We start from the raw sequence: 19,062 nt of genomic DNA, 5'->3' as shown, positions 1-19,062 counted from the left end.
TCAGTACCCCTTGCCTTCCTCTGCCTAGGGAGCCTTCGTAAGGGGAAGCCCCCGAGCAAGCTCTGTATCATCTGTCGAGCTCCTCTTAGCTCCAGGTGCTGGGATGCCGCAGGGGTGAGAAGGGAATGCCCTCCCGTGTTTTTCCCACTGATGAAATGACTGTCTTTGGTTAAAATTGATTTTCTTTTCTCGGTAGCTGTTGTATTTAACACTTAACTAAATATAATACTATATGTATATTTCAAAATGGGAAAAAGTATTTCATATCAGTAGAGTTTTCAATGTTTGGGATTTTGGCTTTTATGTATAGTTGATTGGACTTTTGATTCAGAAGTGATCTCTATTTCTCTGTTATCTCCCCCTCCCCCATTTATTTTAATAATGTCGTCTGTTATTAGGGTGTACTGGATTTAGTTATACTTTGATTTTACCAGGCTTTCTTATTTGAGAGTTTTGGGGTTTTTGGCTTTGCTTTTGGTTTTAAGTGCATTGTAGTTTTTCTGAGGCTTGTTGCAATTCATTACATGAGGAATTGGAAACTTTTTTTTTTTTTGAGACGGAGTCTCGCTCCTTCGCCCAGGCTGGAGTGCAGTGGCGCGATCTCGGCTCACTACAAGCTCCGCCTCCCAGGTTCACGCCATTCTCCTGCCTCAGCCTCCCGAGTAGCTGGGACTACAGGCGCCCTCCACCATGCCCGGCTAATTTTTTTTTTTTATTTTTAGTAGAGATGGGGTTTCACCGTGTTAGCCAGGATGGTCTCGATCTCCTAACCTCGTGATCCGCCCACCTCGGCCTCCCAAAGTGCTGGGATTACAGGCGTGAGCCACCACGCCCGGCCTGGAAACGTGTTTTATACGGCATTTTAAAATACAAGGGTAAGCAGCACATTATACAGACTTAGGGGATTGACCACGTCAGGAAGAGGAGTTACAGAGATTTGGGCTCTTTTTTCCCTTTGTTGTTGAAGAATCTGAAGTCTTTCTAAAACAACTTGTGTCATTCAGAATGCCTTCCCCTATGTTGTCTTCTGCAAGAAAAGACGAACTTCTGTGAAGTGAAACTACGTACATTTCCTGGCCGTGGTCCCCCGACTGCCTGTGTTTATCTCGGAAGAATAAAGGCAGAGGATGCGATTGAAGTGTGCCATCTAATAGCATCGGTATTCTGGGTACACACTCCCAAAATTGACCTGGGGCCATCGGTGCTAGCCTTGGATGTTGTGGGATGGGATTGCATTTCCGTGGAGGCATGAAGTGGTCATATGCCTCCCTGGAGGCATGAAGTGGTCACATAGTTTAAACAACTTCAGTTAAAAACTAGTTCTCCAAGTGGCATCCCTGGTTCCTTCCTCTGGGATGCATTACTGTGTATGTTGTGGAGCAAATTGTTTCTTGGGAGGCCTGAGAAGGCTTGAGAAGCTCCCCAGCCCCCAAATATACAGATGTTTCTGTGCATGCAGGTATGTTCATATAAAATATGTTATTTTCTCTCTGTTTTTAATTTATTTTATTTTATTTTATTTTTTTAAGAGAGGGAGTCTCACTCTGTTGCCCAGACTGGAGTGTAGTGGTGTGATCTTGGCTCACTGCAACTTCTGCCTCCTGGGTTCATGCAATTCTCCTGCCTCAGCCTCCCAAGTAGCTGGGATTACAGGCATGCACCATCACGCCAAGCTAAACTTTTTTTTTTTTTTTTTTTTGAGATGGAGTCTCTCTGTTGCCCAGGCTGGAGTACGATTGTGTGATCTCGGCTCACTGCAACCTCAGCCTCCTGGGTTCAAGCGATTCTCCTGCCTCAGCCTCCTGAGGAGCTGGGATTACAGGCGCCCACCACCACGCCTGGCTAATTTTTGTATTTTTAGTAGAGATGGGGTTTCACCATGTTGGTCAGGCTGGTCTCAAACTCCTAACCTCATGATCCGCCCGCCTTGGCCTCCCAGAGTGCTGGGATTACAGGTGCGAGCCACCGCTCCTGGCCCTTCTCTTCATTGTAAAATGGCTTCATCAGTCAGCAACCTAAAAGAAACTTGTACTGTAGCACTCCTGGTTAGAAATGATTTTTCCCCTTTGTATTTCCAAGAAGAACAGTTTACCCTGAGCATCCTGAAAAATAATTGGAGTAAAATGTTACTTAAGATGATAAAATATTGGAACCTTTTTTTTTTTTGAGACAGAGTCTTGTTCTGTCGCCCAGGTTGGAGGTGCAGTGGCGCAATCTAGGCTCACTGCAAGCTCCGCCTCCCGTGTTCACACCATTCTCCTGCCTCAGCCTCCCGAGTAGCTGGACCACAGGCGCCCTCCACCACGTCCGGCTAATTTTTTTGTATTTTTAGTAGAGATGGGGTTTCACCGTGCTAGCCAGGATGGTCTCGATCTCCTGACCTCGTGATCCGCCCGCCTCGGCCTCCCAAAGTGCTGGGACTACAGGCGTGAGCCACCGCGCCTGCCTGGAACCCTTTTAAAATGATAAAAACCTCAGTACTTTTTGTATGGCCTGTTGCATAGATGATTTCTTAATATTAGCTATAGCAATCAAATGAGGGTGTTTTTGAAATTCCCCGAAAATAATTCTTCTTGAGTTTGTCATTTTATATCAGAGTAGTAGTAATTCTGTTCCTTTCTGCTGGAGGACTTGTGATAGTAAGGGCCTTTGGAAACCAGCGGAACGGCCAGTTGCTTATCGGCTGTGGTGTGCCAGTCCCGTTTCCTATCCTGGCCCCGTTATGCGTACATAGTCTATAGAAGAATCATGTGAAGGGGGGGGTTGAGGATTGTACAGAAATGGGAACCTTCACCCAGAAAAATATCTTCACTCCATCTCCGGAGGTTAAAGTATTTTTAAAGCAAAAGCATCTAGAATCCCAGTACTTGAGTATGTAGGTCTTCCTATTTTGCCAGTTGTCTGCATACACACATTTCCTTAAGTAATTGCAGTCATAATGTAGGTACACTTTTATATTGTTTCTCATTCAGCATTGTGTCATAAATATCATCCCAAATTTCCATATGGTTTTCATGATGATTATTTTACTGTCTTAACTGACTTCTGTGCCTCCTTTAATACAAGGCGTGTCCCATCTTTTTTTTTTTATTATTATTTTTTTTTTGAGACGGGAGTCTCACTCTGTCGACCCAGGCTGGAGTGCAATGGTGCGATTTCGGCTCACTGCAACCTCCACCTCCCAGGTTCAAGCGATTCTCATGCCTCAGCCTCTGGAGCAGCTGGGATTACAGGCACGCGCCACCACACCCGGCTAATTTTTGTATTTTTAGTAGAGGTTGGGTTTCAGCATGTTGGCCGGGCTGGTTGGTCTTGAACTCTTGACCTCAGGTGATCTGCCCGCCTCCCCCAAAGTGCTAGGATTAGTGTGGCAAGAGCCACTGCACCTGACCAGCCCTGCCCCATCTTTACGACAGAGGAGTACCAGCCAGAGATACATACTTGTTTGGCTCTGCTGGTTAGAAAGAATAACCTTGCTGCTTTCTTTCTTTCTTTCTTTTTTTTTTTTTTTTTTTTTGAGACAGTCTCACTCTGTTGCCCTAGCTGGAGTACAGTGATGTGATCTTCGCTCATTGCAACCTCTGCCTCCCGGCTTCAAGTGATTCTCGTGCCTCAGCCTCCCCAGTAGCTAGGATTACAGGTGTGTGCCTCACGCCCGGCTAATGTTTGTATTTTTGGTAGAGAGGGAGTTTCACTGTGTTGGCCAGGCTGGTCTTGAACTCCTGACCTCAAGTGATCTGCCTGCCTTGGCCTCCCAAAGTATTGGGATTACAGGCATGAGCCACCGTGCCCGACCTCCTTGCTGCTTTCTTTTGCCTTTGGAGAAAGAAAAAATGACTCTCCTCCTCTCATCCCTGGCAGTGCTGTTGGAAAGCAGTGTGTTATTTAATGAGTTTTATGTCGTTAATTGCTTTGCCTAGGTTGCTATTCTCACTGTGTGAGAATACCCACATGGTGGTGTTACACTTACACTCCTGCTGGGCACCTTACCCCTTGCCCAGTTGTATTTGAAACAAGGATCACCGCCTGCGGACTGGGGTCCACACGTATACTCTGTGAGAGTGAGTGAGCATTCACTCAAGACAGCAGAACCACTGTCCTGGCTGTGTCTAGGCTCTGGCTAACTTTGAAGTGGCTGCGGGAGCCTGAGGAGGACAAACAGCTAGAATTCTGCCTGACTGAATTATGGTTTTTTTTTTTTTGTTTGTTTGGTTTTTTTTGTTTTTTGAGATGGAGTCTTGTCCTGTCTCCCAGGCTGGAGTGCAGTGGCGTGATCTCGGCTCACTGCAACCTCTGTCTCCCGGGTTCAAGCAGTTTTCCTGCCTCAGCCTCCCGAGTAGCTGGGACTACAGGCATGTGCCACCATGCCCACCTAATTTTTTTGTATTTTTAGTAGAGACGGGGTTTCACCATGTTGGTTAGGCTGGTCTCGAACTCCTGACCTCAAATGATCCACCCGCGTCGGCTTTCCAAAGTGCTGGGATTACAGGTGTGAACCACCACGCCTGGCCAGAATTATGTTTTTGATTCTTTTAGATGAATCTTTTATAAATATATGGTGAATAGTCTGGTTTAAAATAGCTGTTATATCTTGTGTTTCTTTTCAGCCTGTTGATTTAGTTAAAAGTTTCAGATGAGAAAGAGATTTGCAGGATAAGTGCCAATATTATGACTTAAAATTACTGCTCTGAATGAATATTCACCCCAAAATAGGACCAGTCTGCTTTTCAGCAGAATCATACTGTATGCATTTTGAATGGCAGGGCAGTAGTCATTGAAATAATACATTCCTTGTATAAAGTTTTCATCCTGTACAAGGTGCATAAGTGGGTCAGGGGCAATATTGAGACATAGCGTTGAATAGTGTTGAGTGGATGCTTGGCTGTGCCCAGTGACCCACGAGGACTGGAGCGTCGAGGGAGGTGTCTGCCTGTTGGCACTGAGACTGTGAGTAGCTGCACATCATTTCAGGGTTTGCTGCCAACTGGTTTCAGATCAGTTTAGATCTCACCTCCAGAGGAGTTGGAAAAACTGTTGGTTTTCGGAGACTTTTGGATTTTGAAAGTTTGGATAAGGGACATGGACCTTTACTACTACCCTTCTATTATTACTGTTTTTTAAGAGATGAGAGTTGACTATGTTCCCCAGTCTGGACTTGAACTCCTGGGTCAAGTGATTCTCCTGCCTCGGCCTCGAGTGGCTGCAAAAGCGGGGACTACAGGTGCATGCCACAGTGCCTGGCCTTTTTTTTTTTCCTTTCAGTGATATGAGATATGAGAAGTTAGTGCTCCTGAATTTTGCTGGAACTCATTTGCTTTTTCTCTTTGTTCAGATTTTCAAATTTTTGTTTTGGTATGATTGGTTGTCTTTAGTGATTTAACTTTTGTGAGAAATGGAAACTATTTGGATAGAAGCACACTTCAAGAAAAAGAGGGAGTGTTGTCAGGCTTTGTTGTAAAGATCTTTGCTATTTTAGGAAAAATGGTACGTAAGTGTAGACTTTGTGGCCATTTAATAACATGACAAAAACTAGGAAGGGATTGTATGAGTCCATTTTCATACTGCTATGAAGAAATACCCGAGACTGGGTAATTTATAAAGAAAAAGATTTAATGGACTCATAGTTCCACATGGTTAGGGAGGCCTCACAGTCATGGCGGAAGGCGAAAGAGGAGCAAAGTCACGTCTCACATATCGGCAGGCAAGAGAGCGTGTGCAGGGGAACTGCCCTTTATCAAACCATCAGATCTCGTGAGACTTAGTGTCATGCCAACAGCATGGGAAAAACCCTCCCGTGATGCAGTTACCTCCCACTGGGTCCCTCCCACAACACATGGGGATTATGGGAGCTACAATTCAGAATGAGGTTTGGGTGGGGACACAGCCAAACCATATCAGGGACATATTAATACACTTTTTTCTTTTTTTTTTTGAGATGGAGTTTCGCTCTTGTTGCCCAGGCTGGAGTGCAATGGTGCAACCTCCACCTCCTGAGTTAAGAGATTGTTCTGCCCTCAGCCTCCTGAATAGCTGGGATTACAGGCATGTGCCTCCACGCCTGGCTAATTTTGTATTTTTTTTTTTTAGTAGAGACAGGGTTTCTCCACGTTGGTCAGGCTGTTCTCGAACCCCCAACCTCAGGTGATCCGCCTGCCTCAGCCTCCTAAAGTGCTGGGATTACAGGCGTGAGCCACCGTGCCCGGCCTAGGGATATATTAATATTTTTATTGTAATTTACTTCTGTAGTCACCATTGTTTGATGCAAAAAGAAGCACAGTTTTTCATTTGTAAGAAATAAAGTTTAAAATATATGGACTATTCCCAAATACATTCCCGATTTCACTCGTAAGTTTGTTGGTTAGTCGCCTGCATATTTTCGTATAGAAAGGAGTTTGGAAATAGCAGTTAAGTTGTGAGGCTAGGCTAGAAAAGCCTTTTACTCCAAAGTCTATGTCAACTATAATCTTAAGAGTTAAGTTCTTGGTTCTGAAGGCAGGAAGCTAGTTGGCATAAGAGAGTTGGAGGAGGAGGAGGAGTTTTCTTTATGTTTCTGGGTGCAGGTTTCTGGGTTAGTTCAGGTTGGTCTTTGGGGCTGTGCCAGGCCTGGCTGTGCCCTGCAGTACCCCCTTCTCCATTGTAGTGCCCTCCTGATGTTGTACCGCTCTGGTGTTTACTGCATTCCTCTTTGCTGCACCCCCTCTAGTGGGTTCAGTAGTTCCCATGAAAACAGGATTCCTCCTGTCAAAATTGCTCAGCTGGATGCTGGGAAAGTATTCCTAATAGTTCATAAAACCGGTAGGCCTTCTTAATTATGGGAAGAAAGATGTGTGTTGATCTGAATAGATATCTAATAGGTAGTATATCAGCCAATATAAGGCATAGGAGATGGTGTTTAGAGTTGAAGAGGGATCTGTCATATGTGTGGTGCAGTGCTGGCATTGGGATTAGATGACTAACAGCTCCGTCTTCAAGGAGCTTACGGCCCAGTAGCGGAGGCACATGTGTTGCATACATTTCAATGGGAAAAAAATGCATTTATGGAAGTATAAGGCTCAGAAGTAGCGCAGAGGAGGGGGTAATTAAATATCTAGATGTAGCTGGCTGAAGATTAATAAAGGAAACAATGACTGAGCTCTGTTCTAGAAGAATTTATTTTAAAGGCAGAGGGCATCCAGACAGATTAGAATGTTCAAAAGCATGGTGTCTTTAAATAGCACAGAGTGTTTGGAAAAATACAAGGAATCCAATTCTGCCGGACTTAAGGGGAAAGGAAAGAGAACAAGACACATATGTTGAAGAAGGCAGTCCAGGACCAGATCATATCTGGTCCTAAAATACCTGCTCCCAGACTACCTTGTCATTATCACCCATGGGACCATGCTGAGTGGTTTGGGCTTTAGCCTATTAGGTGATGTGACATTTCTGGGAAATTTGAATTGGCAGAATGAGACCCATTTTGGGCGTTGACAGTTTGGTGGTTAGACTGGAAAGGAAGGAGGCTGGTCCCCCAGCTAGGAGACCATTGCGGTTTCCCAGGTAAAAGCTGATGCCAGATCGAACTGTGCCACCAGTGGGCGGGGAGGAGGAGGGATTCGAGGGAGGGAGCTGTGGGGGTGAGCGGGGCAGGCTTCAGTGATGATGGTGATGGAGGGAGGGAGGTGCCCTGGGGCGAATGAACACACCCACACACCCAAGTCCATGGGGCTGATGACTAGCATGGAAGATGAAGATCCTATGTAGATAAGGAATTCTGTTTCAGATGAGTGGATTGTGGGCGGAGGAAATGAACGGGCAGTTAGAAATATGGGTCTGGAGCTGGTGGAAGAGTTCAGGCTAGGGACTGAGGCTGGTGACTGATTAATTAGGTCATTTGTGTTAGCAACATGGGACGGCTGTGATCACTATACAGAGGGTGATTGAAGAGGGAGTAGCCCGTGTTTCAGATACCAGACTTCATCACACTTGGCTACTCCACCTAGCTTTACCTGCTAGGCAAAGCAGGTTCTGCTCTGAATGTGAGCTCCAGAGTGTCCACATGGCAGCAGCATTGGCCCAGGTGGATGGATGGGGTGCGAGGTGCTGTGGGTGGCTGATCACCAGTGGGAACAGTGTGTCAGCTGGTCGTAAGTCAAGAGTAGCTTGTAATTTCTTAGATGACAGGAGTTTCTTTTAACAAATTTATTAGACAAATCATGTGTCTGAGCTCCACATACCTAATATATACATCATTTTGACCCTGCATCTCTTGTCCACTTTAGTGGCGGTCACTTCCAAAGTGGGTCCTGAAGTAGTTTTCCAGTGAGTTGCATAGCAGAATTTAAGGCTGTTTAAACAGCCTCAGTCTTGGTTGCACCTGCAAAAATTGGGTAGAAGCCTCTAGGTGAGTTAAACCCAGCAGACTTTCATTTTAACCCAGGTGGGTGATTCTGGGCTTCCAGTGGTGCTGCTTTTACCATCCCTGGTTTGATGTGGCCCAGGGTGGCTGGCATGACCCTGGCTGGTGTTGATAGTCATCACTGGGGTACATACTCATTGTGTTACAGTGGTTTTGTTTTTTTTTCAGTTGTAGGCAAAAGAACAACAACCTCAACTAGTTTAAGCAAAAAGAAAAAGGGGAGATTCATCTGCTCACAGCACTGAAAGGGCTGCAGTGGGCTTGACTTCCAGTACGGTGGAACATGAGGGCTTACTTCTTAGGCAGGTGTGCCCCAGCCGATGATAAAGGCGGCTGCCCGCAGCACCCAGCCTTAATGATGTGATCCTGGGGAACAAAGAGCACTTCTTTTTCAGTAGCTCTAGCACAAGTTCTTAGGCAATGCTGAGGGTCCTAGCATAGTCCTTAACCCTGGACTGATCCTTGTGGCAAGAGGAGTGGGGCTCTGGCCAATCCATGCCCCCTGCCAGCCCTGTTGGGGAATCCAGGCCATGCGGCTGACAATTCCCCGGGAAAGGAGGAGAAGTCAGGAAAGATAGAGTTCTTCCTGAAGTGGGTCCTGAGTATGGGACCGAATTTCTTATCCGGGCACATCATCAGGTATATGCTGATAAAAGACCTTATCTAGAGAAAGGAAGACATTTACATAAGACAGGGAGGCTGATAGCCCGCACGGTGGCTTACACCTGTAATCCCAGCACTTTGGGAGGCCGAGGCGGGCGGATCACAAGGTCAGGAGATTGAGACCATCCTGGCTAACATGGTGAAACCCCGTCTTTACTAAAAATACAAAAAGAATTAACCGGGCGTGGTGGCCGGCGCCCATAGTCCCAGCTACTCGGGAGGCTGAGGCAGGAGAATGGCATGAACCTGGGAGGCAGAGCTTGCAGTGAGCGGAGATTGCGCCACTGCACTCCAGCCTGGGTGACTGAGCAAGACTCCATCTCAAAAAAAAAAAAAAAAAAAAAAAAAAGACAGGGAGGCTAATATGTGTAGGGCATTTTTAATTGGTTAAAACCAATCAGGAGTTTTCTGTTGAGAGTGAGGGTTTTTTTTGTTTGTTTGTTTGTTTTTATTGAGATGGAGTCTCATTCTGTCGCCCAGGCTGGAGTGCAGTGGTGCAATCTTGGCTCACTGCAAGCTCCGTCTCCCGGGTTCACGCCATTCTGCTGCCTCAGCCTCCCGAGTAGCTGGGACTACAGGTGCCCACCACCATGCCTGGCTAATTTTTTGTATTTTCAGTAGAGACAGGGTTTCACCGTATTAGCCAGGATGGTCTCGGTCTCCTGACCTCGTGATCTGCCTGCCTCGGCCTCCCAAAGAGCTGGGATTACAGGCGTGAGCCCCTGCGCCCGGCCGAGAGTGAGTTTTAAACATGATTATCCAACAATAGGGTTGTGTGTGCTGCCCGGAAGGCAGGGCATATTGTGCCAGTTATACATGAGTGGAAAGGGGATGGCATGAGCTGAGCGTTCACTCTGTAAAGAGCAGGTCATGATTATAGTCAGCTACGATGGCGGCTAGGTTATAAGATACACACTAGACCAATCAAGTGTAATAAGAAAAGATAAAAGCAGTGTTAAGATATTTTGGGTGATCATGTTCTTAAACTATTTTTTCTTTCAAGTCGGAGTCTCGCTCTGCCTCCCAGGCTGGAGTGCAGTGGCACTATCTCAGCTCACTGCAACCTCCATCTCCCTGGTTCAAGTGATTCTCGTGCCTCAGCCTCCTGAGTAGCTGAGATTACAGGTGTGTGCCACCACGCCTGGCTAATTTTTGCATTTTTAGTACAGACTGGGTTTCACCATGTTGGTCAAGCTAGTCTCGAACTCCTGACCTCAGGTGATCCACCTGCCTTGGCTTCTCAAAGTGCTGGCATTATAGGTGTGAGCCACCGCGCCTGGCCTAACAATTTTCTTTAATATTTGAATGACTTAAGCATTCTAAAATGCCAGGTTTTTAGTTTGTTTTTTATTTTTGTAGAGATGGAGTCTTACTTGCTCAGGCTGGTCTCCACCTTTTGGCCTCAAGCAGTCTTCCCGCCTTGGCTCCCAGAGTGCTCAGATAACAAGGATGAGCCGCTGGCAGCTGGCCTAAAATGCCAGGTTTAATCGGGAAAGGGATTTTGGAGTTTTATCTAGGTGATTTGCTTTTAGTTGCTTTAATCTGCGAGAGATGCAGTGTTTTAGATAACCTGGAGGTCTGGAATGACCATGAGTACAACCTGACAGGGTTACATTGGAGCGCCTGTGTTGTTGCTGTTTTAGTCAGAGGTAATTTTAGTAATTAAAGTGAAATGTCCTGTTTTAAAGTAAGTTCTGTTCTGTAAAGAGCAGTAGGTATTAAATGTCTTTGGGAAGTATGGACTCTTTGGGGGGTTTCCTGGGATAATGACGTTTGTTATTTTTTCACAGCCTTGTATTTCAGTTTTTTTCTTTAAAGGGAGTAAGTTGCATATGGGGGGCTTAAATGCTTTATTGACAAGAAAAAAACTGCTGCACCAGAACCAATTCATCATCATCATCAGCTTCCTCCCTCTTCTCTTCTTCCCTTTTTTTTTTTTTTTTTTTTTGAGACGCAGTCTTGCTCCATCGCCCATCACCCAGGCTGGAGTGCAGTGGTGCAATCTCGGCTCACTGCAGCCTCCGCCCCTTGGGTTCAAGCAATTCTCCTGCCTCAGCCTCTGGAGTAGCTGAGATTACAGGCACCTGCCACCACACCTGGCTAATTTTTGTATTTTTAGTAGAGGTGAGGTTTTACCATGTTGGCCAGGCTGGTCTGGAATTCTGGACCTCAGGCGATCCGCCCACTTTGGCCTCCTAAAGTGCTGGGATTACAGGCATGAGCCACCGCACCAAGCCTCCTGTTCCTCCTTTTTCTTGCTTTTTTTCAGCCTCAGCAACTCCCTTTGTCCTGCATCAGGCATTCCTTCAGCCCAGCCTGCAGCAGGATCCTTCTCATGCTGCTCCTCCTTTTCCTAGGCTACTGGGCATCTGCAGCAGTGTTGTCTCTCCCATCTCTCCCAGTCTCTGTGCAGCATCACCCACGGATAGGCCGAGATGTTTTCTTTGAATTTTGGGTGATGCTCAGAACAGAACTGGAAAAAGGCCAAAGGAGGCCTCTTGGGTGCCTGGAATCCTTGAGCTGCTTTTTCGTTCCTTGGAGGAGGGATGTAGGTTTCATTTCTTTTCCTGACAGGCCTGGCCCGCCTTGTCTGCATCTCCACCTTTCCTTTCTCTTTGGTGGATGTGGCCTTCCACCTCTGCCGGCACCTCTGAGAAAACTCGGAGGAGCTCCCGAAGCCTCTGGGCACTGCTGCTTGTGCTCCCCACCGGCAGGTTTGCGCACGAACGCATGTAATGACATTGGCCCCTCGGCTTCTGGGGACCTCCTTCACCCTTTCCTCAGCAAGGCCCAGAGTTGCCAAGTGCCCGTCCGGCTCTCACGCACCCCACAAGGACTCTGGAGCTTAGCCTACCGTGGTGGCTGCCATTATTTTTTAAATACACTTTATTTTTTTTTTTTTAGAGCAGTTTTGGAGCACAACAAAATTGAGTGTAAGGTGCAGAGATTTCCCATCCCCTTGGCTCCAACACCCACGGGGCCTCCCCTGGTGTCAGCATCCTGTGCCAGAGTGGTGCGTTTGTCACAGCTGATGAGCCTGCGTTGACGTGTTGTCATTACCCGAATCCATCGCTGACAGTGCAGCTCACTCTTGGTGTACGTTCAGTGGGTTTTGACAAATGTATAGTGACATGCATCCACCACTGGAGCGTCCTACAGGATAGTTCCACTGCCTGGAAATCAGTGAGGGTATCCTGAAAACGTGTCCTCTTGGCCCTACTCAAGTGGTTTTCTGCAGGTGCCATCTTCCCCTTGTTGGCGTCTTCGGTTTCTGACTAGACCGAAGGCAGTTTCTCTGGAGTGGCAGATCCTGGGTCCCCGTGGTTGGTCTGCCACTCAGAAAGCTGCCTGCCCTTGGGGTTCTCAAGGCGCCCTCGGTAGCCACCCTGGACCTCCACAAGGTCAGATTCTAATGGGCAGTTCTCATAGCTCTTTTTGGTCCTCTGTTCCCCAGTTCACTTCGAGGCCAGGTTTAAAAGCTGAGTGCATGTCCTTCTCTAAGGAGGACCTCCTGCTTTGTTTTCTCTGCCTCAAATTTCCCTTAGTCCTTTCCCAGCTGGGTTGAGTGGAAGAAGACCTAGTACCGCTTAGCTGCAAATGGTTTGCCTCTCTGCTGTCCCGTAGCCACTTGTGTCCCCAGCTGGCCTGTCCCCACCTTGCTGACCACAGCTTCTCCCATGTTTCTGATCAATTTGGTACCCAGCGTCCAGGGTCTGCGTCCCTTCCCATCATCCTTGTCCCTGTGGGTGGTCATTGTAGGGAGGGGAAAATACCCCATAGTGCCTCTCCCTGCTGATGTAAAGATTCCTTTTAATAAAAATCAAGCTATTATAAAGTTTAATTTATTCAAAATATAGAATCAATACATGACTAATTGTTTAAAAATTAGACAATACAGAAGTATGGTTTTATTCCCCAGGGGTAACTAATGTGGAGAGGAAGGATTCTGTGGTTCCCTTAATTGCAAAGGATTGTTCACTATCGTACATTTAGAACTGAAGAGAAGGCTTGCCAAGGCCATTTGACTTTTTTCTTCCTTCCTTATCGCAGCAGTTCCATCAGCAATGTCACGAACCTCTAACCAAGACCCCTCAAGCAATCCAATTTCTGCCAGCACTTAAGTGCTTTTCATACTCCTGATGAGACATGATGCTCATTTCTCAACAAAGATTTATTGAATGTCTGCTATGTTTAATGCACCATGGTGGAGCCTGGGGAAGATTCCTATGCCATACCTGCTGTCCTTAATGAACTCACAGGCCAGCTTCGGGCAGACATTCTAGCAAGCATTGGAGTCCAGGCTAATAGTAACCAGAGAGAGGCACAAACTGGGTGAAAGAAAGGAACCCTTCCTGGAGGAGTCAGCATTTGAGCAGTTCCTGAAGGTGTTGGTGGGTAGAGGGCGTTCCAGGCAGGTGGGTCTCTTCACAGAGTGGACTGTAGTTTGGGTTGCCTGACACAGATGAGAAGGGTTAGGTTTTTCTTTCCTCCCTCCTGCATGAAATAATGAGAAAGAAGCCGTGATAGAAAGATTTAGTTTGGAGTAGGATAAAAGTGCTAAGAAAAAAAAAAAAAAAGAGAAAGTATGACGGGGGTTCCAAGTCTCCTTAATGGATTAGATAACTCAGAATAGCCTTGAAGAAGGCTTGGTGGTCTCGTAGCTTATTTCTGATTTTGCTTGAGGGACAGAAAACAAGGAGAAATGGGAAACGTAGGTAAGTCTTGTTTTTTTTTTTGTTTTTTTTTTTTGAGACTGAGTCTCACTCTGTCGCCCAGGCTGGAATGCAGTGGCGCGATCTCGGCTCACTGCAAGCTCCGCCTCCCGGGTTCACGCCATTCTCCTGCCTCAGCCTCCCGAGTAGCTGGGACTACAGGCGCCCGCCACCATGCCTGGCTAATGTTTTGTATTTTTAGTAGAGATGGGGTTTCACCATGTTAGCCAGGATGATCTCGATCTCCTGACCTCGTGATCCACCCGCCTCAGCCTTCCAAAGTGCTGGGATTACAGGCGTGAGCCACCACGCCTGGCCAAGTCTTGATTTTTATAGGCTGGTCACAATATATATGCATGTATTTTTTTTTTAAGTTGAACTTAATCTTCAACTTAATTCAGAAGTTGATTAAGGAACTTAATTCAGAAATTGATTCAGAAGATTTTCTTTTTGCTTTTATTGTTAAAGCACTGAATTGAAAACACTGGAAGCAGTAAGCTGTATAAATGGTTTCATTTTATTTTGCATACTTAGAATTGGGCATCTGGAACTAAACAAGAGAGTTTATGCAAAATAACATGCAAATGAGTATTTTTTTACTTTTGAGCCCAGAGCTTTAGGCTTCTACCCTGCTGAGAAAAGGATGCTGTGTCCGTGAGCTTTCATGGGACACCAGTATAGGTATTAGAAAGCACAACTAGACTTGAGTGATGGTTACTGATGGTTTGTCTTTAGAGAGAGAAGACAAAACTACAAGAAAGAGGCCATTCCTTTTTGTTGTTGTTGTTGTTGTTTTTGGAGAGAGGGTCTTGCTTCCTCACCCAGGCTGGAGTGCAGTGGTGTGATCATGGCTCACTGTAGCCTCTACCTCCCAGGCGCAGGCGATCCTTCTGCCTCAGCTTCGAAGTAGCAGAGACTACAGGTGTGCACCACCATGCCCAACTATTTTTTGTAGGGACAGGGTCCACCTGTGTTGCTCAGGCTGGTCTCAAACTCCTGGGCTCATGCGATCTTCCAACCTTGACCTCCCAAAGTGCTGGTATTATGGGCATGAGCCACTGTGCTTGGCCTGTTCCTATGTAAAATGAGAAAGAAGAAACAAGAAAGCTTTTACTGCTTCTAGAGAATTCCCTCAGTTGTAAATGACTAACAGTGTTAATGACGTTTCATGAACTAGGATGAAAATCTTTGTGGAGTATCGAATTGAGTCATCAAAGGGAAGCCTGCAGTGTTACAGCCCTAGCCACTATAAACAAAATGTATTAATGAGCTAGTAGTATGCTGCAGACGACCCACCTGTGGAAGTGAGATTCTTGTGGAAAAGTCAAGATCATTGAAGAGATGTGAGACCACCTAACTCTGTGAGGTTACACCAGGCATAGTCAGGAGGGAAGGAAATAGGTAGCTACTGTGGTCTGAATGCTTACGTCTCTCCACAGTCATGTTGTGAATCTTAGTGCAATTGTGTTTCGAGGTGGGGCCTTTAGGAGGTGATTAGGTGATTAGCTAATGAGGGTTCTGCCTTCATGAATGGAATTAGTGCCTGTCTTAGGCTGTTCTTCTGTTGCTATAAAGTAATTTATAAAGGAAAGAGGTTTAGTTGGCTTATGGTTCTGCAGGCTGTACAGGAAGCATGGTACAGGCTTCTCTGGCTGCTGGGGAGGCCTCAGGGAGCTTTGACTCATGGCCGAAGGTGAAGTGGGAACAGGCAGTCACATGGCGAGAGTGGGAGCAATGGAGAGAGAGGGAAGGTGCCACACAATTTTAAACAACGAGATCTTGCTGGAACTCACTATTATGAGGACAGCACCAAGCCGCGAGGGATCCACCCCCATGATCCACACACCTCCCAGCAGGCCCCGCCTCCAACACTGGGGTTGCATTTCATCATGCAGTTTGAAGGGAACCTCCAACCATATCAGTGCCCTCACAAAAGAGGTCCGAGGGAGCTTCTTTGTCCCTTTTGCTATGTGAGGACAGAGCTAGGAGGTGCCGTCCATGAGGAATGGCACTCAGTACACACTGAATCTGCCAGTGCCTTGACCTTGAACTACCCAACCTCCAGAACTGTAAGCAATGAATTGATGTTGTTTATAAACGTTGCACAGGCTGAGCTGACTAAGACAGAAGTATTTAGGCTCATGGAGGAAGTTGCGCAAGCATTGTTGGTGGTTAGCTGCATATGTTTCAGACGGTCAAAAGAAAAAAATTCTCTTCACTGAAATTGTGTTTCACAGCACGTGTTATCTACATGGTCTCAGGATAGTGTCTCCATTGGGGCTTGTATTAGCAACAGCCTAATTGCAGGAGGCCCCTGCCTCTTGACCATTGTCCTATCCCGGGGCACGGATTGGGGTCTTCTCTATTTGTTATTACTAAAGGGCATACCTTGGGAGAGCTACATGTGTATTGAAGGTCATATGGTAGATCCAGTCATTTACTCTTTTTTTTTTTTTTTTTTTTTGAGACAGAGTCTCACTCTGTCACCTGGGCTGGAGTGCAGTGGCATGATCTTGGGTCACTGCAACCTCCACCTCTCAAGTTCAAGTGATTCTCCTGCCTCAGCCTCCTGAGTAGCTGGGATTACAGGTGCCTGTCACCATGCCTGGCTAATTTTTGTAATTCTAGTAGAGACAAGGTTTTGCCATGTTGGCCAGGGTGGTCTTGAACTCCTGACCTCAGGTAATCCGCCCACCTCGGCCTCCCACAGTGCTGGGATTACAGGTGTGAGCCACTGTGCCTAGCCATTTGTTCTATTTTCATGTAGAAAGATGTGACACAAGGGAGAATAATAGTGAAGTGTACGCATCATCAGCTGTGTGATTTGAGGGTAAACCCTTGAGATGAGACAGTTTCTTGTCACTTGATGATTTATTTTCCTATCTCAGCCTTTAGTTGGAATTTACTGGGTGTGCCTGTCACTTGTGATTCAGCTGCTTCTTTATGTAGCATTGGCAGTTGTGGGTTAGAAAGGACAATGCAGCTGAGGCTGCAGGTCACACTGTAATGGGAACAGGGGAGCACTTACTATGTCCAGTTTTAAAAAAACTGTATTTTTGCTCCAGGAAAATAAAAAATTGTCTTATTTTAGCCCCAGGAGAATAAGAAAACGTCTTAGTTTTAGCCCCAGGAACTATAATATGTATGCATTTTTCTGTATTTTTTACAGGCGAGTAAACTAAGGCCTAGAGAGGCAAATAACTCGTAAGAGGTGGAGGTGAATTTGAACCCACATGCACCTGGCCTTAGACTCCACGTTCTTCTGTTCATGTGGTGTCAGCTCCTCCAGTAGATTTGCTGCTGGAGCGGGGAGTTAGAGTCTCTCTGAGTTCTTAAGGGAGAGGGGAGGGCTTGGTGGCCCAGCTGCATAAATAGCCTCATCTACCACAAGGGTTTAGCAGTAGTTTGCTCTGTGTGAATAAGAACTACAGTGTGGGATCAGTTTACTGGAGATGAGAAGGTGAATGAGGCTGTGATATTGAAGTATAGGAAAGGTGCTTGCGCATCATGTATTTTCTCAGTTTGCTCCTTTGGTCACAAAGAGTTGGTAATAAGGCGAAGTTTACTAAATTGTTGGCTGAATACAACTGAGAGCCTTGCAGAGAAAACCATCTCACAGCTATTGATTTTACTCCTAATCTTGCCTCCCCAGCACATGGCGTGTCATTACAGGAATCCTGGACAAGAGGTGTCTCGGTACAAATACTGGAAAACCAGCTCACTGCAAACAACCTATTGACTTTTTATCATAGTTGATCATTAATTTTGTTTTAAAAAAATAGGGTCTCATTCTGTCGCTTAAGCTGGAGTGCAGCGATGCGGTAATGGCTAACTATAGCCTCAAACTGGTGCTCTCAAGCAGTCCTCATGCCACAGCCTCCTGAGTAGCTGGGACTACAGGCGTGTGCCACCGTGCCCGGCTCATTGTTTAAATTTTTGGTGGAGATGAGGTCTCATTATGTTGCCCAGACTGGTCTCTAACTCCTGGCCTCAAACGATTCTCCCACCTTGGCCTCCCAAAGTGCTTAGGTTGACAGGTGTGAGCCACTGGCCTGGCCACAATTTTAATATAAATTTTCATATAAAAGTTACCCCTTAAAACAATTAGATAGCTGGGCGCGGTGGCTCACGCCTGTAATCCCAGCACTTTGGGAGGCTGAGGCGGGTGGATCACGAGTTCAGGAGATCGAGACCATCCTGGCTAACATGGTGAAACCCTGTCTTTACTAAAAATACAAAAAAATTAGCTGGGTATGGTGGCACATGCCTGTAATCCCAGCTACTCGGAAGGCTGAGGCAGGAGAATTGCTTGAACCCGGGAGGTGGAGGTTGAGGTGAGCCGAGATGGTGCCATTGCACTCCAGCCTGGGCAACAAGAGTGAAACTCCATCTCAAAAAAAAAAAAAAATTAGATATGGAAGGAAGGGGAAACACAGATGTTCAGGGCCTCAGAGATCCAGGTGTGAGTAACTAGAGTCCACTGACAAACACAAGGAGTTCATGTGTTCTGGCCTTTTTTTAGTTGAAAGAGTCCATTTTCTTGGCTCTTCTGAGCCTGTTGCTTGGTTCTTGACATCTCACTGGAAACTAAAAATGGGAATTTGGCTTTCCGTGATAGGGGCTGCCCCACCTGTGTTTGTAGGGTTGGAGCTCAGGCCTGTTGTGGGCGATGTTTGGAGGATAAGCTGGCCTGCTTATCTCTGGGTTGGTTGATTGCGAGACCAGGTGGAAGGACACGCAGCCCATCTGGTGGTGAGTGAGGCCACTTGTGGCCAGGGGACTGAAGGAAGTCCCTGTTCACCATATTCTTGGCAAAATCTAGTCTCCTTCTGGCATAGATTCAGCTTTTGACAGGTCTGGTGATTTCATTTTTTTTTTTAATGCAAAATTATAAAAAGGCTTTTAAAGTGAATTACTCGTGTGTGTTTTTCTAAGAGTTGGTAGATAGAAGGCTTTTGAAAGTAAGGGCTTTCTCAGATGGGGCAGGCCATTTGAGATCTGCCTGAACTGCTCACCAGATCATCTGGGATAACACTGCCTTTGGGAGAAGGTGCCACGCTGTGTGCCAGCGGCCCTTTCGCAGCTGTCTCTTGTGAGCAGGGGTTGGGGGACAGTGGGGGTGGGCATTAGGCATCAGGTGGACCCCAGCACCCTGCCCAGCCTTTGCCGCAGTGGTCATCTGTGCGCTTTTAAACTGAACAATTTGATGTATCAGAAGTTATTCCTGTTCTCTTAGCCTTAATCAGTGAAAGCCAGAATGACAAGGACTTTAAGACTGGTGTTGAATTCTAT

General features: G+C 46.4%; 2 protein-coding genes across 2 annotated transcripts in view; both read left to right on the top strand.

The window, feature by feature from the left end:
- The window catches only part of STK24 (serine/threonine kinase 24), a 129,015-nt gene that overhangs the window by 13,349 nt on the left and 96,604 nt on the right, over nt 1-19,062 (top strand). The window lies entirely within an intron of this gene.
- On the top strand, nt 11,377-12,118 carry LOC129011450 (uncharacterized). Its single transcript, XM_054446406.2, has one exon. The coding sequence runs from the start codon at nt 11,394-11,396 to the stop codon at nt 12,102-12,104; it is 711 nt and encodes a 236-aa protein (XP_054302381.1). The 5' UTR covers nt 11,377-11,393; the 3' UTR covers nt 12,105-12,118.

Source organism: Pongo pygmaeus, chromosome 14 (genome assembly GCF_028885625.2).
Source record: "Pongo pygmaeus isolate AG05252 chromosome 14, NHGRI_mPonPyg2-v2.0_pri, whole genome shotgun sequence".
Taxonomy (NCBI): domain Eukaryota; kingdom Metazoa; phylum Chordata; class Mammalia; order Primates; family Hominidae; genus Pongo; species Pongo pygmaeus.
This window is presented reverse-complemented; position numbering and strand designations above follow the sequence as displayed.